The following is a 24,739-nucleotide window of genomic DNA, read 5'->3' as shown; positions in this document are numbered from 1 at the left end:
CAAACCTTTCCTCCTTGGACAATTTGCCTTCTCTCCACTGATGCCAGCTTATTCCGCCTAAACAAATTAGAAACGCCAGCAAGTTAAATTCATCAAGATTGTCTTAAAATAATAAGCAAATATGGTAAGTAGCTGTTTCAAAGTTCACACCGATGCCCCCAAAAACGAAGACAAAACTGGTGTAGCAATCTACTCATCAGATTACACATCATTTTACAAATTACCTTCATATACAACAACGTTCCCTGCTGTACTGTTTGCGATGCTAAAAGCACTAGTTTTGATAGTTAACAAAAATAAAAAGAGAAATATTATTACAGATTCACTCAGTTCAATAATTGCATATAACCAACTCTACTGCGATCATCGACTAATACTTCTCATTATAAAGGAACTAAAACAAGGACATACAAAAAATATGATTATTGAAGTTAATTTTATCTGAGTACCTGGAATCGTGCTGGAATCTAAGATAACGAGGATAACGAGGTTGTAGAAAATGCATTTACTAACACCAATGCAGAAGAGAATATAAAATCTCTGCACATCGACCTGAAAGCATGTTTAAAAAAAAAAACAATAAAATATGACAGGATACATGGAAGACTTTCCCAACCATATTGTACGAAGTTTTAACCATAATAAAACCCCAAAATTAAAAAATAAAAGAGAACAAGTAACCTTCACTCGCCTCCGGATAGACCATACTCGATCAACACATGACTACTTATTAAAAACTGCTGTAAAACATTGTTTATTTTAACATTAAATATTGCTATTGGAAAAGACAGTGATACAAAAAAAATTCCCCTTCAATCACTGCAAGGTTTTTACTTTGTAAAGATTTGTAGCTTTTTCTAATTATTTATTGTTACTGTTACTATTCTGTTATTAAGTTCCAATTTTGTAACATAATCCATACACGCAAGGTGTGTAACGGAGGTAGTGAGGCGCAACACATGATGCCGTATCCTGTTGGCATCACTTAGCCTATCCTACTCAATTCCTATCTTCACCTCCAAGGCGGTACACGCCGGTAACCTAAGCAACCCCACTGGAGATTGGGTAACCAACCCCCAGTGGAAGGTGGGGTCAGGGCTGACGAAGAAGGGAGTCTTGGTCCTCCGACGAATAGGGGGTTGGGCTGAAGGTTAAGTACAATCTCCTAGAAAAACCATGAGTTATGAACGTTCAAGGAACACGATTTGAGGGTTGCGACATGGAATATTCGTACCTTATATAGATTGGGAGATCTCCAAAATCTCCTAAATGAACTAGACAGATACAAAATAGACATAACTGCCATACAAGAAATGAGGTGGATTGAAAACAATGTAATGGAAAAAAGAAGCCATACGATTTTCTACAGCTGCCATCCTAAAGATCACGTCTTGGGCACATGATTCATAGTAAACAAGAGAGTAAAGCATACTATAAGAGATTTCAGAGCCATTAGTCCAAGAATGTGCATTTTAAGAGTTAAAGGTCGTTTCTTTAACTACAGTCTAATTAATGCGCATGCCCCGACAGAAGAAAAAGAAGAGAAAATTAAAGAAGATTTTTATGACGAATTAGAGTCCACATATCAGTTATGCCCAAAAAATGATATAAAAATAATCTATGGAGATCTAAACGCCAAAGTTGGAAAAGAACAGCAATTCCAACCCACAATATGTAGGCACAGTCTCCATGAGCAATCAAATGACCATGGCAATAGGTTAATAAACCTAGCAAGATAACTTAACATGGTGATTGCCAGCACGTACTTCGCTCGCAAAGATATACACAAAGGTACCTGGAAATCCCCGGATGGACTTACAGTAAATATGATAGATCATGTTATTGTAGACTGGAGACACCAATCGAATATAATAAACGTCCGCATCAGAAGAGGGGCAAATGCGGATTCTGATCACTACCTGGTCGAAAGTAGGGTAAGGGCTAGAATTTCAAACATCAAAAAGAAAAAAGGCTCTAAACATGAACGATACAAGGTAGAAAGACTCAAAGAAACAAACAAAAATAAAGAGTATAAAGAAAAGATAAACAAGAAACTAGAGAACAGAATAACACATGAAAACCTTAATAAAGAGTGGGAAGAATGCAGAGACATCATAAAAGAGGCAGCTACAGAAGTACTAGGCATAAAAGGTAGAGAAAGAAAAACAAGAACGAATGACTGGTTTGACGAAGAATGTCAGATCATCATAGACAAAAAAAACAGAGCATATTTACTGATGCAACAGGGGCACAGAACCCGAAAAGCAGAGGAAGAATATAAACGACTACGCAAAGAAGAAAAGAAAACTCACCGAAGAAAAAAGAGAGAATATATGAACAAAGAACTTCAATAATTAAGTAAATCAACAGAGACAAGAAAATTTTATCAGAGAACAAAAGCAGAAAAGACTTCAAACCGAGAACAACGATGTGTAGAGATAAGGAAGGTAATATATTGACAGAACAGCAAGAGATACTAAGTAGATGGACAGAACATTTTACGGAAAAGTTTGAAGGAGATCGGAAAGAGACGACCCCTAATATACCATTAGACCAAGCAGACAACTAGAAAAGACAACAAAGAAAAGAAAAGAGATTAGAGCAGCACTAGAAAAATTAAAGAACAATAAAGCACCGGGATCGGACCAAATAGCATCGGAGTTTCTAAAGGAAGGAGGAGACGCACTACAAAAAACAATACATGAATTGATAACAAAGATATGGTCGAATAAACAGCTACCAACGGAGTGGAATAGCGGTATTATTGTACCATTTCATAAAAAAGGAAATCAGTTAGAATGTGGAAACTACCGTGGAATCACGTTGCTGAATGCAGCATACAAAATAATGTCCAATTTCATTTATGAAAGACAGAATACACGCTGAAAAAATAGTTCTCAAATACCAAAGTGGCTTCTGTAGACAGAAGTGAACAATAGACTAGATATTTGTTCTGCGACAGATCCTCGAAAAAACAAATGAATATAACATCGACACACATCATCTCTTCATAGACTTTAAAAGCGCATATGACAATATAAACCGAGAATTCTTAATAAAAGCAATGAAAGAATTTAATATACCAACACAACTAATAGAACTGATAAAAGAATCTCTAAAAGTAAAAAGTAGAATCCGGATACAAAATGAATTAACGGAAACAATAGATGTGAAAAAGGGACTACGCCAGGGAGACGGTCTATCATGCATCTTGTTCAACATCGTACTCGAGAAAATACTGAGGGACACAACAGTCAATACACGAGGAACAATCATTAATAAAAGCGTGCAAATACTAGCATTTGCAGATGATGTTGACATAATCGCAAGATCAAGAAGAGAAATGATAGAGGCATACAACCAAATAGAACGAGCTGCACAAAATAGTGGTCTTAAAATCAATCAGACTAAAACAAAATATATGCAGGTAAGTAAAAACGCAGAAATAAGGCAGCCACAAAATATAACAATAGGAAAATACAACATAGAGGGGGTAAAAAACTTTATATACTTGGGATCCCTAGTCACGTCTGATAATAACGTTACGGAGGAAGTGAAGAGGCGAATATTTATTGCAAATAAATGTTACCATGGCTTAATTAGACACCTAAGATCAGATAACGTCGCAAGAAAGATAAAATGCCAAATATATAAAACCCTAATAAGACCGGTACTCACATATGGCTCAGAAACCTGGACACTCACTAAAAGAGAGGAAACGTTGATAGCCACCTTCGAAAGAAAAATCTTGCGACACATATATAAGGGCACAAAAGAAAACGGAATATGGCGAAGACGATACAACTCTGAACTATACAAAATATACCAGGATCCGGATATTATAACATTCATTAAAATAGGACGGCTGCGTTGGATAGGAGATGTAGAAAGAATGGAAGAAGGCGAAATACCAAACAAAATATTCAAACAGATGCCAGTAGGAAAAAGAACAAGAGGAAGACCGAAACTGAGATACTTAGAACAAATAGAAAATGATATAATAACCTTAAAAATAAAAAACTGGAGAAAAAAAGCACGAAACAGATCAGAATGGAGAAGAATCCTGGAACAGGCAAAGACCCAAAAAGGGTTGTCGAGCCAGTGATGATGATGATGAATCCATACACGCTAATAACCATGCGTCGATGATGCGTCATGTAAGAAAAAAAGTAAAAGCTTTCTTTTATATGGGCACCCAGGTTATTAACATACTAAAATGGTTAGTTTAAAATTATCATTCCTTCAATGAAGATAATAAACTTGATGATTTAGCGAAAAAAGTGACATTAATTGCAATTTTTAGAAAATATAAACAGTGTTTGTTTTATGTTATCTTATTGCAAAATAATATTTTATTATGTTAACAACAAAGTTTCGTGTGTTGAACGTTGGAGTTAGAAGCGAAACGAAATCAGGATACCACAGAATACAACAAATTAACTACACATTAAAAAGTGTATATTTAAAAATGATAAAAAGTATATTGTAAATGTATTATGAGAACAAGGATATAAAAAATATAAGATAAATCTTGAAAAATTAAAAATACAATTTTGAGAAACACGGTTATTGGAGATACTGTCATCGAAAAATCCTTGGAAAATCTATGAAAAAAATTTAACCTATTTGAACCTACCGTCCCTTATAAGACCGGAAGGTTTCTTCTAGTACATTACAAGCTTCAACCTTTCAAATGTCGCTGACACATTAGTTTTACAATCCTTAATTATCATATTACCCATTAAATACGATTATGAATCATTTATTAAATAATTTCCAATGTGTTTTTGTGTAGGAGCAATTTAAGCTACTTTTTCCGTCGACCATCCATTTATGATTACTTTTAACACCCTCAAAATCATTGATTACTGGCCCCTATTAATGAATGATTTTCTATTATTGAACGATTTTATTATAGGCAACACAACATACATTGCTTGTATAATAATTTAACCACATTTAACGCTCTGTGATTGGCAGTGACCTGTGGTGTAGGCAATCAAACATATAGGTACCTACCTATTTATATTCCCACTAAAAAATTATTTTAAATGACATAGCCGCTGTAAGTACTGTCTGTCATTGTATGTCATTATTTATCGTTAAGTAAATAAAAATTTAAACTAAGATATTTTTATTTCTGAAAAGTATGGTCGACGGAAAAGTTTTGTAACGAACTCGTGAATTAAAATGGCGATTAACAATCTCGAACATTAACGCACTCGCTTCGCTCGCGCGTTAATATATCTCAATTGTTAATCGCCCTTATTAATCGCCCTTATTAATACACTTGTTGGTTAAATAACTATAAATGCATAAAAGTTGGTAAGCTATTACTGTTTTGTTTATAATTAGTGATGTCGAATCATAATAAAATTTAGAGTTTAGAGACTAAGTAATTATTAAAGAAATATATATATATATATATATATATATATATATATATATATATATATATATATATATATATATATATATATATATATATATATATGTAAGTAGTAGATAGGCTATGTATTTCCTGGCTCATCCCCTAAATCGCATCCCCTAAAATCGCAACCCCCGGTCGTAAGTTCCAAACGGCTTAACGTAGGATGACGTACGAGGGCTCGTTGGAAAGGGGATGAAAAATGGGGTTGAATGCAGTATGTGCCGTGCGCATCGGAGCATGCCAAAAGGTCATTACGTCATATCTTTGTTTCTATTGGTCCGATCGTGACGTACGAGGGCTCGTTGGAACGGGGAGGAGACGGGGACACAAAAAACAAAGATGGCAGCATTGCCAAATGGGCGCTAGAATGTATCTTTGTTGCTATTGGCATGATTTTGACGTATGAGGTGTCAAATGAAAGCGTAGGTGACACAGAAGCCATGTCAACGATTAGTATGAACATTCTTCTTCTTCTTCGTCTTCGTCTTCTTCTTCTTGTCCGTACAGTGCCTAATAGAACGTGACATTCGACGTAGAACGTGACATTCGACGCAGGACGTGACATTCGACGTAGAACGTGAAATGTCACATGAAATTCGACGCACGACGTGACATTCGACGTAGAACGTGAAATGTCACGTGACATTCGACGCAGGACGTGACATTCGATGCAGAACGTGAAATGACGTGACATTCGACGTAGAACGTGACAGTTATGTGACATTCGACGCAGGACGTGACATTCGACGCAGGACGTGACATTCGACATAGAACGTGAAATGACGTGACATTCGATACAGAATGTAACAGGGTATCAAAGAGATCTTATACATAGAATTTTATTAAATTAGACATCACAATGTAATTCATCATTCAAAATCCTTTAATTTGATGGGTCATACGTCGATTTCCGCTTATCCGTTCAAAAGATATATGGTAAGGTGTCATAACGGCCGTTGTAATAACTTGGTCGAACTATAAATGCTTATTTATTGTTATTGACGGTAAAACAAAACCATTGGCATAGAAAAATCTCTTATCGCAGTTTGATCTCTAGCAAACCCTAACTCGCTCAATTTTGCACCAAGTGCTCCGTGCAGTATACCATTAGAAAGGTATTTTCATGTATATTACGAAAATTACCGACCAAGTGCGATACGATCATTATTTATGGCTAAAAACATCATAAAACGAACCAACGTCAAATTCCCAATTCTCTTGTACTAATACAAATTATATCTTTATAAAATTTATCTAGAAACTTGCCATATAAAACGTGACATTCTACGTAGAACATATTCAGTAGTAATGCGTAGGAGAAATATACATATCTTTCATTAAAATATCTTTTATTATTGAGTTACATATAGTACATATATAGTTACTACAAGTTATATATACAACACTGAAAGTTTTTTATTAAAAAAAAGACATAGACATGTACAAGTATTGTTTATTTACATTACATTAGACAATAAGGCATGTAAACAGACAAGCACCTTGATTTATACTAATTTCCAAAAATTGTTAATACAGTTATTTATACAAAAATCCAAACACACACACATCTTCTGACTGAAGAAGTTTTTGTGTAATATTAACCGTATTTTTATAAAACATGTATTATATGGATAAAATTAGTATTAATCAAAGAATTGAAATTATATACAGAAATATATTAAATATGTTAAAAGATAGTGCATTTGTTAGCAAAACCGGATGAAGCCTCGTGATAACGCGGTACCGCATAATTCAAAACACGTAAACAAGTGTGATAACAAATTTTATTTTAATCATTGGAAAAACAAGTACACCGGAAAGAAAACCGCAGTTGCTACATTTTGTAAAATGTATGATGATATCAGCAACCACATTAACAAAATTCTAAATTGATAAAAACGATTCGCTTACCGCAATATCTATTTATTGTATACCATAAAAATTAGTTGAAGAAATAAAAATAAATATATAAATATGAGCATTTCTAGAACACAAGGTGTTGCTTATCAATGAAACGAATCAGTTGATGGTACCGTACGCGCATTAGGTTGACGCAACTTGGGCTCGCGTGGGGCGATATGCTGCTCTGTTCTTTAAAAGACCGAGGAGCGCATACGGTGTCACAGTTCGCATCGCAAACATACAACAACAACAACAAGTTCGCAGTAGTCAATACGGTGTGCAGTGACTTACATATATCTGATAAAGGTAAGCGGTTTTTGTCTTTTGTATATTTCTATGTATTTATTATGTCCTTTTTATCATTGTATTTTATGAGAATTGTACATCTCTCTGTTCGTATTTCATGCAGTATTTATTATGTCCTTTTTATCTATTTGGGTGTTGTAAAACATTTCACGTCTGCTATTTTTTATAAGAAGTATTCTCCGCTATTCGTATTTCGATTTCTTGTAGTATATGGTTCTTCTCTATTGCCGAGTATGTAATGCATCTCTCCATTCACGTTAAGCGGAAAAACTATAGTTTGTTCTATTGTTGTTGTAGATGGATCTATCAAAACTAAATAATTCATCCTTGGTTGCAGAACGTAAGCCAATAAAAAAACTTAAAGATCTGCAAATTGGAGAAAAATTTACCATTCACAGTGCAAAGGTGGTAACAACACAATTTGGGGATACAGTTCTGCTGGATTTGGGCGCTGACGTTGTTTTCTTACCACAGCGGGTAACCAAAGCCTACCAAGCAGCAATAACGGACCTCAACAGCGGAAACTATTCGCTGATATACGAAGGGGAAGTTGATATTGGAAAAAGCAGACTCCTAGCATCCTTTAAGATAGTTGAATAAGGTAAGTGATTTTTTCTTATTGTTTGTCTGTGTGAGTAGCCATAGCCATGCATATAAAACAAGTGATTAAACAGTCTGATGATTTGATGCACATTATTAAAAAGCTTAGTAAAATAATTTTCGATAAATTCACTGAAAGAGATCGTAAAGTTTGGACAAGACGGTTAAATAGTCAAATTTTTAGATGTAGTAAAGTAATTAAAAACAATAGACTATCCGTAGGAACAGTTAGAAAATTGCAAACTTACATAGGACATTTTAAGCATTTTAGACAAATTATTTTAAATTTTAATAATAAGTACGTTGGGTTGGGGCTTAATTCAAAATTGCGCAATAGAGTTAAATGGGAAAATGTCATTTCGTGTTTTGCTAGTCGAATTAAAACTGGAGTTATAGTTAATTTAGTGCATAAGGACTTAACACAGTTCCTAAATGATTGTTATATTATTTTTAGTAGAAAAATTAAAATTATTTTAAAAACAAATAGAATTCTTAAAGTCAATACTACATTTTGCGGCGAATTCATTAAAAAATCGAGTGATACCGAAAGTTTAGATTTAAAATATTTTAACACTAAAAATGCTATTATAGACACATCGACCGATTTACATCTTTGGTTTAGTGAAAATGTTAAGGATAAAATTTTTACAAAGCTGTCTGAATTTGCAGAAAAAGATTCGGGTGCTGCTCTGTCTAAAGTAATCTCATTAGAAGTCAATATTAATAAAGTAGAAATAGGAAACGGTTCATCGTTCATTGACTTGCCAAAAGAGATTAGCAATAAAAAGGCTTGTATTAATGTGCATAACGTTGATCAGGCTTGTTTTTATTGGTCGATTGTTAGCGCTCTGTATCCTGTTAACAAAAATGCTGGACGAGTTTCGAAATATCCACATTATTCTACTGTTTTGCAAACGGATAAATTAGAAAGCCCAATGCCAATAAACCAAATTTCAAAATTCGAAAAATCAAACGCCATATCTGTCAATGTGTTTGCATTAGAATTAAACGTAGTGAAGGACAAACAATTTTATGAAGTAGTACCTGCCAGACTGACACCGCAAAAGATGGAAAAGCATGTTAATTTGCTCCTAATACAAGATAAATATTTTCCAAAATTAAACGATTACGATGCTCCTCCAGAAGATGATGATGATCAGACTGAAATACGCCTTCATTATTGTTGGATTAAAGATTTAGGAAAATTAGTAAAATCGCAATTAAACAAAAACACACGTAAAAAATATATTTGCGATCGTTGTTTAAACTATTTTCACAGCGAAAGCAAACTAGCAGAGCACGAAGAAATGTGTTCAGATGTGAATAAATGCAAAATGACTGTTCCCAAATATGACCATGTGGCTTTTCGCAATTTTACATACAAACAAACAACTCCGTTTATAGTTTATGCTGATTTTGAATGCCAATTACATAATTTTACAGATTCAAATGTCTCATTGAGTAAAACAGCAAAATATCAGAAACATGTACCTTTTAGTGCAGGTTATTATTTGAAATGTGCTTACGATGATAGTTTATCTTATTTTAATAGCTATAGAGGTGAAAATTGCATGGAGTGGTTCGCAAAAGAAATGGCCGAAATTTCCAAATTTGTAAATTCCAAAATAAAGACAATTGTACCTATGGTCGAAAAGCCCAACACAAATATGGCAACTGTTTGCCATATTTGCGAAAAACGCTTTTTGGCTACAGATACAATTGTTGTAGATCACGATCATTTTACGGGACAAGTACGGGGATTTGCGCACCAAGCATGTAATTTGAACTTTAAAAAATTGTTTGTCGTCCCAATCGTATTTCATAATTTTAGTGGCTACGACTCGCATTTTATGATTATAGATCTTTGCAAGCATGGGCACTTGAGCTTACTTCCCATTAATAAAGAAAAATATATTTCATTTACATTACAATCTGACGAACATCAAATTAAATTACGATTTATTGATTCACTTAGATTTATGGGAGCTTCACTTGATGAATTGGCATCTCTTTTAGATATATCAGAAAAGAAGATTTTAAAACGAGAATTTAGTCAAGTAGATAATGATACATTTAATTTGTTAACTTGTAAAGGAGTATTTTGTTACGATTATATTGATAGTTTGGAAAAATTGGATGAAACTTCTTTACCCACAATTAACCATTTTTATAATAAGTTAAATAATGAATACATTAGTGAAGAGAAGTATGCTCATGCCCAAAATGTTTGGCAGAAATTTAATTGTAAAAATTTGGGGGAATACAGCGATTTGTATTTAAAAACAGATATTCTGCTGTTGGCTGATGTGTTTGAGCAGTTTCGACAAAAATGTCGAGACACATATAAATTAGATCCAGCATGGTATTATACTATGCCAGGATACACTTGGGATTGTATGTTGAGATATACACAATGTAAATTAGAATTGCTAAAAGATGTGGATATGATCTTGTTTATGGAAAAAGCCATAAGAGGTGGGATATCTGTTTGTAGCAACAGATATTCGGAGGCCAACAACAAATACATTTCGTCGTATGATCCCACACGGCCCTCTAAGTACATCCTCTATTTAGATGTAAACAATCTGTATGGCTGGGCCATGAGTGAAGCTTTACCAATAGGAGGATTCAAGTGGATCGAAGACGTAACCAAATTTGGTGTTGGTAATCTTCCCGAAGGCCATATAGATATTATGTCAATACAGGATGATGCAAAGGAGGGCTATTTTTTCCAAGTTGACTTGGAGTATCCACGCGAATTACACGACAAACATAAAGATTTTCCATTTGCTGCCGAACACCGCATTCCGCCGGGTTCAAAATTGCCAAAGTTAATACCAACTTTATATCACAAAACCAAATATATTATGCATTATAGAAATCTTAAACAGGCATTAGCCAACGGGTTAATTTTAACAAAAATACATAAAGTTTTGATATTTAATCAATCTGCGTGGTTGCGACCGTATATCGAGTTAAATACAAATTTACGGGCGGCAGCCACCAACAGTTTTGAGAAAAATTTGTTCAAATTAATGAATAATGCTGTGTTCGGCAAGACCATGGAGAACATAAGACGTCATCGTATTGTAAAATTATGTAAAAAATGGCATGGAAGGTACGGAGCCAGAAATCTGATTGCAAGTAGTCGATTTCACAGTCGTACGATCTTTAGCGAAAATTTGGTTGCCATTGAACTAAAGAAAGCAGAGGTATGTTTTAATAAACCCCTGTATATAGGCGCAGCAATCCTCGATATATCCAAATTATGTATGTATGATTTTCACTACAACTTTATGCTTCCAACGATGGGAGAGAAAAACTGTTCATTGCTGTACATGGATACAGATAGCTTTATTTATGAATTGCAATGTTCAGATGCATATAGAGAGGTTTTAAAGGCGCATCCAAGTAAATTCGATACCTCAGACTATGCCGAAAACAACCCATACGAAATAGAAAGGTTAAATAAAAAAATCCCCGGATTAATGAAGGATGAGGCAAATGGGAAAATAATTACACATTTTATTGGATTACGATCAAAAATGTACACATTTAAACTGCAAATAACTGACGAGGAGAGGGAAAAAGAGAGACAGCGTCTAGAAAGAAAACAACTAAACAAAGAGAGAATTGAATGTGACATAGGAAATTTGGGAATAACGAAAAAAGCAAAAGGAGTGAAATATAACGTCGTTCGAAATAAAATTACGTACGAAGACTATGAAAAATGTCTTAAAGAATTCAAAATTCAAACCGCGAGCCAAAGATGTATTCGGTCGTACCAACACTCAGTATTTAGCATCGAGCAATCCAAAACGGCTCTAAGTCCTTATGACGATAAGAGGTACTTAATACCAAAATCATTTAATACGCTTCCGTGGGGACATTATCTTGTTGAATAACATGTATTTGTTGTTGCAGAAAAACAGATAATTGGTGTCAAAATTCGTTTGATCATGTCTTGTTTGATACTACTTGGTTCTTTCAATGTAGATGCACTATGCATAAATAATTATCTTCTTTTAGTATATGGCTACTCATAAGAACAAAAAAAAAAAAGAAAAGATCACTTATCGCAAAGTTTTTGTAAATATAAAAAATAGTATTAATTTTATAATGTAAGTTTTAATAATAAATTTGTGTAATCTTACATTTTTTGGTTTTATTTATGTTAGATTACAAATAAAAGACAACATATTTATATTAATATTATTTATTCAGTTAAATCATTTACAACTTTAATTTTATAATAATATACAAATTCCTTTAAAGCTAAACTTAACAAAGTGTTTGGACAAATATTGCAATATGCTGCGAAGGCTTCAACTGGTCCATGTAAAGAGTCTATAGCACCAAAATTGTTCTTGATGAAAGTTGAAATGTTTATATAGTATTCGTGAAATTGTAAACTCTTTAACAGCACCACTCTATGCGACATCATGCTCTGGTCTGCTTCTATAATTTGGTTGACGTCATCTTCCCACAAATAAAATGCGGCTCCAAATTTCTCGATTGTCAGCAACTTTACATTTTCCATCACCAATTGTCTTAGTTTGCAAAAATCACCACACATAAATTCGATGGGATCATACTCATCTGCATAAGTCGGTAGATCTGCTTGGAAAAAATCACTCATTTTTTCTTTAAACCACTCAATTATGGCTTCCCACTCGAATGTGCTTAAACTGATTCTGTTAAAATTACCATGTTTACACAGAATGATGGATGGTGAAAAATCTCGAGCTGGAGATAGACCAATTTTTATATGGAGAGAGCTCATTGGATATGTAGTTTCCAATAAACAATATACTTCATTTGTGGCTGCTGCTTCAAATTTTGCCAATACTCGATCTAATTCGGCGCCAGGACTAGGCGGTTGACCATCTTCATCGTAGCCAAATTCTATACTAAATTCACTGCTATCATCATCGAAATTAACAGGCTGACTGTCATAACCACTATCTTGAGAGCTCATCATCATCTTCTTGTTTCGAATACCGTTGACGAAATGGGTGTAAACTGAACATCGTAGTTTGTCTTAAATTTATACTTTTGTCATCCCCCACTCCTTGTGGTTAATTGTAAGCCTTTTTTAGAAAAGTGTATGTCTACGCGGCGAATCGAAATATAGATCCTCAAACTATATTCGATTTATTTATCCAGCTGTTGTGTTTGCTATCCATTCCTAACCATTTCACATACATCTTATTGCCTTTTCGTCTGAGTACTTTTTCGACCAGGTATATGTCAGGGTTTGATGTTTTCTGCAATTCTTCTTCGTAAAAACCGCCACTAATCGGCGCACCTTGCATGTCTTCGAGCAAATACGTTATAGGATTTGTTATCTTAACTTGTACAATTTTAAATAATTCAGTAGTCCAATTGGGCGTGTATGCCTTTTCGAAGAAATGTTTTGCCTTTGATACACGTACAATGTCGCCAACTTTAAACTTTCGTGGACCGGCAATCTTTAAATGAGTATAACTTTTGTTTAAAATGGCTTTTTCGTTGGATTTGTTAACCTTAGACGGTTTGTATCCTGTTTTACTGTGTTTTGTGTTGTTGTATTCCTCGGTGATTATGGGTAGAGCATCTAACCATTTGTACGATCCATGTAAACTGAAATACTTGTACAACTTTGCTTTCAACGTTCTAATAACTCTTTCGCAAATAGCAGCTTTTTTGATCGTGTAGGTGCTGTAATGATTAATTTCATGTTTTTTCATTAAATTTTGAAATTTTCTGTTGTAAAATTCGGTTCCGTGATCAGATTGTAAGTTTTTTGGGACTCGTCGAGTATGAGCGAGAATATCCGAAAATGCCCGAGTAATTTCCTCACCAGTCTTCGTTTTTAGAGGACGTGTCCACACAAATTTTGAAAAACAATCAATTACAACTAGTATTAGTTTGTAATTTTTATTTTGATGTGCATAAGGACGCATTTCAGCCAAATCCATTTGCCACAAGTCATCGATTCCTTTGATTATTGTTCGACGACGAGGATAGTTTTTTCGTGCTGGTTTATGCAATTCGTTCACCACCTCTTTCTTTTCTTTAGACATTATTTTTTCATCGCACCTTCCACTACCTTAAGACGTTTGTCTATATCCCATGAATGAACGCTATCTACTATGCTTTTTAATGATTGTTCCACTTGTTTTATCCTCTGTTCCATCTTTATATCGTACATCGTATGCTTTGCAACTGTTTCTGCAGCAGATTTTAGATTGTTCTCCATATCCTTTTTCAGTGTATTCAAATCATCTTGGATTATTTTTTTCAACATATTTATACTGTTCTTCGCATCATTTTTTAGTGTATTCTGGCCATCTTTGATTATTTTTTGTAACTTTTGCTCAAGAGCATCCTCTATATCCTTTTTCGTATTCAAATCATCTTGGATTATTTTTTTTTTCAACATATTTATACTGTTGTCCGTATCATTTTTTAGTGTATTCAGACCATCTTTGATTATTTTTTGTACCTTTTGCTCGAGAGCAGATTTTAGATTGTTCTCCATATCCTTCTTTAGTGTATTCAAATCATCTTGGATTAGTTTGTTCAACATATTTATATTGTTCTCCGTATCCTTTTTTAGAGTATTCAAATCATTTTTCATTATTTCCTGCCACTTTTGTTCGAGAAGGGGAAGTGCGGTGTTATGTATATCATCCAGTTCTTTTCCTAAATCACGTATATCATCTGCAAATAATTTTGTAGCAGTGTCTAGAGTTTCCTCCATTTCCCTTTTAAATGTATTCAGGTCATCTTTGATTCTGGTCTCACACTCGAGAAGTGGAAGTGTGGTTTTACGTATCTCATTGATTTGTTCATCAACGTATTTTTTCGTTGCAGCATCGTCATTGTCTGATGGATCCTTGACATTGCAAATTTTCACATTTTCGGCATTAATATTTCCGTCAGACGTATGTGGAAATGTAACTCGTGCCACCTTTTGGGCATTACTACTACTGTTACGAGAGTGATGACCGAATTTGTCGACACTCATAGTGGAAATGATACTGACATTCCCAGTTACTCTATTATATTAGCTTCTTTTAGTTCATTGATGATTGCTACGATTTCGTTGTCGAGAGATGTGTTGCCGGCGTCTTTCGAAGCCACCAATAGTTTAAGACGTTCAACTAACTCATTTGGATCATCCCAATAAATATACTCCATGGGGGCAGTGTTGTATGTTAAACGAGAGTCATCCAATCCCGTTCCTTTGGCCGTAGATGAAGATGATCGTGTTGTTGTTGTTTTCGTTCTGTGTTCGAGTTCTTTTTTGGATCGAGTTGCATGCTTTTTCATTGCTGCATCAGATGGTTTGAATAGAGGTTTAATAATAGAATGGTATTTTTCTCCACTAGAACCTTTAAGACGTCCTAAGGTATCCAGATGAATCTCTGTGTTTTTCAACAGTGTTTTATACTTTTGTAAATCCTCATCATTATACTGTTCAGGGTTGGCATAAAATAAAAGTTGATATAGACCTGGCGTACCACCTAACCTACGTTCTTCTAAATCACGTTCTCGAATTATTATTATGTCTCCATTGCGTTTGTCAAAGTTTATTCGACGTTTTCCCATTATCCAGCCACTAATAGAATCGTAAAATGGTCCATAGTTTTTATCAATTTTATCGTCTTTTATTAAATATTCTTTTATGTACTTGTGACTTATTGGAGGATATTGATCGATATATTCGTCTGTGGCATCCATCGGAATCTCGATTGGTTCTTGAATAATGTTTTCATTAGGTACCGCTAGATCAGGTGCATCAAGAAATACATCATCATCATCATCACCATTCTTCTCCTCCTCCTCCTCCTCTTCCTTTTTCATTTCTTCTTCTTTTTTAACTTGTTCAAACTTGTTAGTGATAGTATGATGTAACGTTTTTGATGATTGTGCAATATCTTTGAGAGGTTTCGAGAGTGGTTTAAACAGTTTATTTAGGGACTCATCTTGTTCTGTTCGACCTAATTTTAATGCCAAATATTTTTTGCGAATTGATCTAGCCAATTCGGCGACTTTCTTCTTGCGAAGCGCAATGGCAACCGTATCATCTGACATTGTGATGACAACTAAACAATTATCTTACAATTTTATATATTTATCAAATCCTTTGCGATATCGGCCATTATTGAGAGCAAAATCTTTTATAATTACCAGAGTACCATACCTATCACACCAACATTCAGAACAAATTTTTTTAAATTCATCAAATGACATGTCGGGTGATACATGCTCATCAAATACATGCTTTAAATTTATCTCATCTTGCTTGAATAGTACAATCATGTTACAGTTGTCTCTAATTAACTGCTTCGGTATTTTTGAATATGTTTGGCATAAATAAGCGGCATCGATATCTTTATGTCTGCACATGGAATAATACTCGCGAATCTTTTGCTGACCATCGCATGCAACATCGTCAAATAAAAACACAGAGTGAGGTTTAGCTTCGCTGGGACTAATAATTTCTTCGTTGTCTTTAAATGGGTAATATCCTACACCTTTAACTTGCGCTATTACATCTTGCAGTAGTTGGTATTTCGGTTGAAAGAGGGATTTCGAATAAACATAGACATTTTTAAACTTGACGCCATTCGGATTGAATAGAAGAGATAGCATAACATTCGTTTTGCCGCACCCACTTGGACCGCAAATAATCGCTCTGAATGAATTCGGTAGTAATTTACCATGTTTACTGTTGGTTGTTTTTTGGACAATGTCCAAATTATCAATTGGTAGCGTCTGCTCTTGTTGAACGACCTTCATCATGTGGCAAGTGTAGTACATAAGTACGGTAATATATATATTATAGATGTCACCACTTGCATGGCATCAGTCCAATGTTGGTCGTTGAAGGAGGAGGTCTCGTGAACTCTCTAATTAATAAACTTCCAGTTGAACTACATATTCCTGGTTATCAGTATTGTGGACCCGGAACAAAACTAAAAAAACGTCTTGCACGTGGAGATCCAGGAATTAATCCATTAGACGCAGCTTGCAAACGACACGATATCGCTTATTCGCAGCATTCATCTCTCGAAGAACGCCACAAGGCCGATAAAGAATTGGAAGATAGAGCTTGGGAGCGCTTCAAGTCGAAAGACGCTAGCTTTGGTGAAAAAAGTGCTGCTTTAATTGTAACTGGTGGAATGAAAACGAAAAGAAAGTTGGGGATGGGATGCTCTCGTCGTCGTGGAAGACGAGGACGTTACTCTTTCAATCGAGATGTTGTCCCAAAAATTGCAAAGTCCATGAAAAGAGGAGCATCGTTAACAGATACTGCTTTGACGGCTGTACGAATAGCAAAATCCATAATCAAAGGACTTGGTGGTCGTAAAGAAGTTGATGTTCCACGAGTGCTACCACTAAAATCCGGAGGTTTTCTACCCCTCATACCTCTATTTGCAGGCCTTTCCGCTTTGGGGGCTTTAGCGGGGGGTGCAGCTGGGGTGGCGAAGACAGTAGTCGACGCTAAGAATGCTCAAAAGAAATTGGAGGAGGATATTCGCCATAACAGGGCAATGGAACACATCGGTTCGGGTCTGTACCTACGTAAGAAACCGAGCGGTGGATTCGGCTTATATTTGAAAAAAAACTTCCAATAAAGCTACCCAATCGTCCGCTATATGATGTGGAGATTGCACATTATGCGAAGAAGATCCTTAAAATACCACATTTTCGAGGTGTTTTCATGAATGACGCTCTGCCTAGAGACGGTCCTCGACAACGAGAATGTGCAATAGTAAACTTGGATGTGTCCACACATAACGGGACACATTGGGTAGCATATAGAAAGATAAACAGCGACGTAGAGTATTTCGATTCATTTGGTAATTTGAAGCCGACCAAAGAACTTGTTAAGTATCTGGGTGGTGCACGTGCCAACATTTCCTATAATAACCATCAGTATCAAACATACAATCAAATTATTTGTGGACATTTATGCTTAAAGTTTTTATATAATGGAGCCTACTAAAAGTACAGAACTGCTTATGGGCCATATGTTTTACAAAAAATGTTTTACAGAATTCAGTAAAGAAGAACTAAAATGCATACCGCTAGATTATATTAAACGAACTGTACGACCTTACGAATTGTTACAAATATGGCATAAATTGCCTGAAGAATATCGAAGAGAATTTAACCTACAGATACTACTTCCTTGCTTCGTACATTATAACAGACCGGATTGGAGGACTCACTGGGATGGCCCACCTGATTCTCAAGCTTCATGTTATTTTTGTAAACTTGCTTTGGAACAAGTAAAACTATTAAAGTAAATATTGTTGTTTTTTTCTAATATAATAACCTATTAATACATTGACGTGAGTCAGTCATCATGTCGCAGTTGTTGAGAGTAGACAGCACCAATTACATATTCTCATTTCAACCTCCAACACCGATCGTGTTGGATCCGAACAAAGATTATGAGATAGCTCTTCGATTTTTCCATTCCTACAACAGTATACCAAACATTGAAAATAACAAGTTTTATTACTACAATGACAAAAACAAATTGCAACAATTTGATATCCCCGATGGATGTTATGAAATTGCCGATATTGAAGAATACATACAACAGAAATTGGGTGCTGATAATGTGCTTAAACCCGAAACGATATTTAGTCTAAAACCTAACCATAACACGTTGCAGTGTCAAATTTTCAGCAAATATAAGATTTCGTTTAAGCAACCTGACAGTCTTGGTACAGTATTGGGATTTTCTCCTGCAATACTAAATCCAGGACAGACGCATTCTTCAGATCGACCTGTTAGGATTATTAAAGTATCTAGCATACGCTTTGAATGCAACATTAGTACCGGAGCCTTCGATGGTAACAGACCTGCTCACACGATCTACGAATTTGTCATACAATCAAATCCTGGGTACGCAATTGACGAAACTCCACACAATTTGTTGTATTTACCTGTTGTACCGCAACGAGAAATTACCAATATCACAGTGTTGGTTGTCGATCAAGACGGACGACCTGTAAACTTTAGAGGAGAACAGAGCACATTGGTGCTGGAACTTAGATCAAGAAGGAAATGGGATTATTAATAAGACAATCTACTGCCCATAGTACACCATTAGTTGAGCAACCGTCTAAGCGGCAACATCTTACGTCCTTATCTAAGCGACCACATCTTACGTTTGCAAACAAATTATTTTTGCAATCACTTGGTTTTAAACTGAAAACATGACAACTATGTATGGAAAACGATCACGTTCAAACAGCATAATGCCACCAATATTTGATATTTATCGTAAGCCGATGTTTGACGAGTCGATTCGAAAGGCCGAATACCGAACATATGCACCATTCATCAAATCATTCAATTGCAATGACATTGTGGAATTTAGCATCAATCAAGTCGACTCGTTCTTTGCAATGAGCGAAACCTTGTTATGCATTAAAGGATCGCTCGCAATTAACGGAACTGGTGACGTTAAACTAGCAAATAATGTTGGTGCTTTTCTTTTCGATTCGTGTACGTACAGCGAAAGCGCACGGGAGATGGAAACAGTGCGGGATCCTGGTATCGTAAGCGCTGTACGTGCTATGACATGTTATACTCAAGAAGATTCCGGTCATATGGCAATGGCAGGTTGGAATTACCCTAGGGATCCAATTCTACACGCTGCTGATCATTCATTCAACATACAGATGCCTCTTAAGCATGTGTTCAACATTTTCAATGATTATCCTTTGATTACGTGTGGCCGTCAAACAATAAGACTAGTTCGAGCTCGAAACGACAACGATTGCATAATTGTCAAAGAAAAAACTCAAGGCCAAGTTACAACTGTTAAGATTAACATTACCAATATTGAGCTCAGAGTCAAGCACATATTTCCCAATGATGATATTAAATTGGAACTTATGAAATCCATTCAACAAGATCAACCTATAGTTATTCCGTTTAGAAAATGGGAATTGCATGAATTACCAGCACTTACCAAAGGCGCTAGACGTGAAGTTTGGGCTGTAAAAACTAGCAATGCAGTGGAAAGACCCCGTTATGTCATTGTTTTCTTTCAAACCAACAAACGTGACAAGAATTCAGCTGATCCCACCTTATTTGACAATGTCGATATTCAAAGTATCAGATTATCTTTAAATGGAGAATATTGGCCAAACGAGAGAATGCAGTTGGATTTTAGCAAAACTGACTACAATGAGGCCTATTTCAACTATACCGAATTTTATCCTAGCTACATACATTCCCAACAAAAGCGACCTCTACTCGATTTCTCAGCTTTCAAGAATCACGCATTGTTTGTCATCGATTGTTCGAAACAAGAAGAAAGCATGAAAGCATCCACTGTTGACGTAAAACTCGATATTGAAGCGAATAATGGTTTTCCCGAAAATACCAAGGCTTATTGCATTATAATTCATGATTGTGTAATGGAGTACTTCCCTCTCACCGAAATTGTAAAAAGTCTAAATTAGATGCATAAATTGTCAGTAGTGAACGAGCAGTCATCATGAGAGTAGCATTCGTAGACATTCAGGGATTCGATGTGGACGGATGGTTTGTTCCCAAAGAACTTACCATTGAAATAGGTTTTAAACGAAGTCATTACATCTTTTTGCCCCAGAAACCATTTAATGCGCTAAGTAATGGGGATAAGAAGACTGCCTCATACGTGGAGAAAAAACTGCTTGGAATTCGATACTCTGATGGACAAGTAGAATTGTCCAAAATCAATGAAATACTAGAAACCAAGTTGTTGTATGCAGCAGATTACATCTACGTTCGAGGAGAACAAAAAGCAGAATATTTGGATAAGAAACGTCACGTTTTTGGAGTTTTTCCCATTATTATTGATGTTTGCAAGTTTGATGGTACGCCTCGTGCTACTGGAAACGTTGGCCCTACTGCAAACCCATGTCATGCCGCTGGATTATTTTCATGCACCGAAAGAAATGTGGATCGTCTACGTCACTGGTTTGCCAATAACATAATACCATTGTAATTTTTGTATATGTATAAATAAATATATTAGAAATTAAACGCTTTTTTTTTATTTAAAACATCTTTATTGATTGAGTCTTATATTACATGAAGATTCAAATTTTCTTCTTACAATTTCAAAAATAATTTTTAAAATTAAGATAAATACAGATGCTAATATTACACAGGACATTGTAAAGACATTATCTATTTCACTTTTCATATATTCGCTGGTTGTGTTGTTGTTGTTGCTGCTGACACCCGTGGTGTTGTTGTTGTTGTTGCTGACAAACATGGTATTGGTTGAATACGTCTTAATGGATATGTAGCTGGTGGCAGTTTTCTACAGGCCCAGGTGTCTTGCTGCTGCTGCTGCTGTAGATTCAACTCTTCGGGTTTCCACGTTTTGTTGTCAAAATGCAGGTTATCTAATTGTCTTGTAATATGTTTAAAATCCTCATATGATTTAATGTCTTTCTTTAACCAATCAAGTTTTCTTTGAAATTCTATTACTCTATGTATGTACTCGATGGGATTCATAGTACTACTAACTATGTCCTATGTAGAATGTCACATTTTATGTCAAGCAACATCTTGACTAACACATAACTGTCACGTCCTGCGTCGAATGTCACGTTCTACGTCGAATGTCACGTCCTGCGTTGAATGTCACGTGACATTTCACGTTCTACGTCGAATGTCACGTCCTGCGTCAAATGTCACGTCGTTTCACGCGACATTTCACGTTCTGCGTCGAATGTCACGTCCTGCGTCGAATGTCACGTCCTGCGTCGAATGTCATGTCCTGCGTTGAATGTCACGTGACATTTCACGTCCTACGTCGAATGTCACGTCCTGCGTTGAATGTCACGTGACATTTCACGTTCTACGTCGAATGTCACGTCATTTCACGCGACATTTCACGTTCTGCGTCGAATGTCACGTCCTGCGTTGAATGTCACATAGCTGTCACGTTCTACGTCGAATGTCACGTGACATTTCACGTTCTGCGTCGAATGTCACGTCCTGCGTCGAATGTCACGTGACATTTCACGTTCTACGTCGAATGTCACGTCATTTCACGCGACATTTCACGTTCTGCGTCGAATGTCACGTTCTACGTCGGATGTCACGTTCTGCGTTGAATGTCACATAACTGTCACGTTCTACGTCGAATGTCACGTCATTTCACGCGACATTTCACGTTCTACGTCGAATGTCACGTTCTATTAGGCACTGTACGGACAAGAAGAAGAAGACGAAGACGAAGAAGAAGAAGAATGTTCATACTAATCGTTGACATGGCTTCTGTGTCACCTACGCTTTCATTTGACACCTCATACGTCAAAATCATGCCAATAGCAACAAAGATACATTCTAGCGCCCATTTGGCAATGCTGCCATCTTTGTTTTTTGTGTCCCCGTCTCCTCCCCGTTCCAACGAGCCCTCGTACGTCACGATCGGACCAATAGAAACAAAGATATGACGTAATGACCTTTTGGCATGCTCCGATGCGCACGGCACATACTGCATTCAACCCCATTTTTCATCCCCTTTCCAACGAGCCCTCGTACGTCATCCTACGTTAAGCCGTTTGGAACTTACGACCGGGGGTTGCGATTTTAGGGGATGCGATTTAGGGGATGAGCCAGGAAATACATAGCCTATCTACTTATATATAAGAAATTTTTTTCGTCCTTTAGAATATCATACCACGTGATCAAACTATCATGTTCTTTTAAAAGGCTGGTAGGACAATCAGCGTCTATACAGTCTATTGTGTTATGTAACGTATGGTCCTAAAGTTTTGGGAAAAATTTTACCTGGTCTGATTGAGAAGCAAAATGCATTTAACAAAGAAGGCCATGGAATTGAAATGTCATCAGTTATTGACATTTAATAAACAAAGCAGAATATTTTGGTTTGTGCTCTGCAAAATGTCTTATAAAATTGATATTCGTCGAGGTGTTTATAATATGGTTGGGCGAATGCCGAAACGAGATATTGTTAATATTTATCGAGATCAAAACATAAGCAAATCGACAATTTATCGCACAATCAGAGAATGTGAAGAAGAGATACCATGTGTTAACTTGCGTAAAAGTGGCCGACCGCGGATTTTGAACCATATAAGAAAGGCAAGACTGATTGAAGCAGCTAAGAACAAAATTGGGGTCTCACAGCGAAAACTGGCCAGAAGATTTCATGTTGGAAAGACTACAGTATACAGGACCCTATCGAGTAACAATATTATCTACCGGAAAAGAAGGAAAGCTCCAAAATACACAGAGGATCAATTAGAGAGAATTCCGAGATGTTGCCGCGCGTTAAGGCGAGTGCATTTCGTTAAGTTACGCAAGGATCACAAGGGACTGGTACGAAACTAACAACATTACCTTTGTACCGAAAGCAGACAATTCCCCCAACCTACCTCAGGCTCGTCCAGTTGAAGAGTTCTGGGCAATATTATGTCGGAAAGTCTATAATAACGGATGGGAAGCACAAAATCAGGAACAGTTAAGACGCCGCATATATACAAAAATTAGAGAAATTGACGCCGAGGTCGTCCAAAGGATGATGCAACGTGTCAGGGGAATTATTAGGCAAATCGAAAATAATGGTCCCTTGTCTGTCATTTGAATTTTGATTTATAAGGATAGTTAAGTTAAATTGTTGAATTATTTAATAAAAATATAAGATTATTGTGGTCAGAGTTATATGCTTTTGAAATTACTACTTTTTCTTAGTCATTCGTACCGGAAAAAGCTAAGTTAATATCCAGAAATACGAAAATCAGGATTTACAAAACGATTGTGCAACCTTCGGTTATGTATGGCAGCGAAACTTAAGTGTTAAGCCAGAAAAATACATAGAAGTTGGAACCATGAGAAGGAAAGATATTAGATAAGATATATGGAGGGACAAAAGACAATGTCGGCGTTAGGAGAACAACAACAAATAAAGAAGTAATGGGGTTCTACAACCAACCAAGCATCATACAAAAAGTAAAAGCTCAAAGAGCACGTTGGATGGGACATGTTTACAGGATGTCCACAAGCAGACATGCAAAAAAAGTATTAACAGGAGGAGCGGGTGGAACGTGCAGACGAGGAAGTCCAAAAAGGAAGTGGTAAGAAGAGGTTAAAACCGAAGTAAGAAAATTAAGAATACCGAACTGGGGGGAGAAGACGAAAAACAGAGATAAGTGAAAAAATAGTAAAGAAAATAGAAGCCCTCTAGGCCTAAAAGGCTATTATATATACAAGAATAAAAATTAAGATATGCAAAATTTTTTATTTTAAATAGTCAAAAACTTGACATTAATATTAGTTAAGGGCACAATTAAATAAACCCAGATGGTCCAGATAGCTGAATGTGTCTGTATATTTAGGTAAATTGTAGTACCGTCGTAGGTTATGTTGTATGCAGTTAAATTGAACCTTAAATTATAAGTGGATATGCCTAAAATGTATGTATGGAGAGAAAAATTTGGTAGTCTGTAACAGTAAGTT

General features: G+C 35.8%; 2 protein-coding genes across 5 annotated transcripts in view; one reads left to right on the top strand and one right to left on the bottom strand.

Moving 5' to 3' along the window:
- The window catches only part of LOC140433395 (uncharacterized), a 57,185-nt gene that overhangs the window by 31,835 nt on the left and 611 nt on the right, over nucleotides 1-24,739 (bottom strand). The gene's annotated exons all lie outside the window — the stretch shown is intronic.
- Nucleotides 6,926-15,413, top strand: LOC140433076 (uncharacterized). Its single transcript, XM_072521136.1, has 3 exons — nucleotides 6,926-7,639; nucleotides 7,977-11,702; nucleotides 15,305-15,413. Exons 2-3 carry the CDS (start codon nucleotides 8,287-8,289, stop codon nucleotides 15,411-15,413), a joined length of 3,525 nt encoding a protein of 1,174 aa, XP_072377237.1. The 5' UTR covers nucleotides 6,926-7,639; nucleotides 7,977-8,286.

Source organism: Diabrotica undecimpunctata, chromosome 2 (genome assembly GCF_040954645.1).
Source record: "Diabrotica undecimpunctata isolate CICGRU chromosome 2, icDiaUnde3, whole genome shotgun sequence".
Lineage (NCBI taxonomy): Eukaryota > Metazoa > Arthropoda > Insecta > Coleoptera > Chrysomelidae > Diabrotica > Diabrotica undecimpunctata.
Note: the sequence above shows the minus strand (reverse complement) of the source record. Positions and strands in the feature narration are given on the sequence as shown.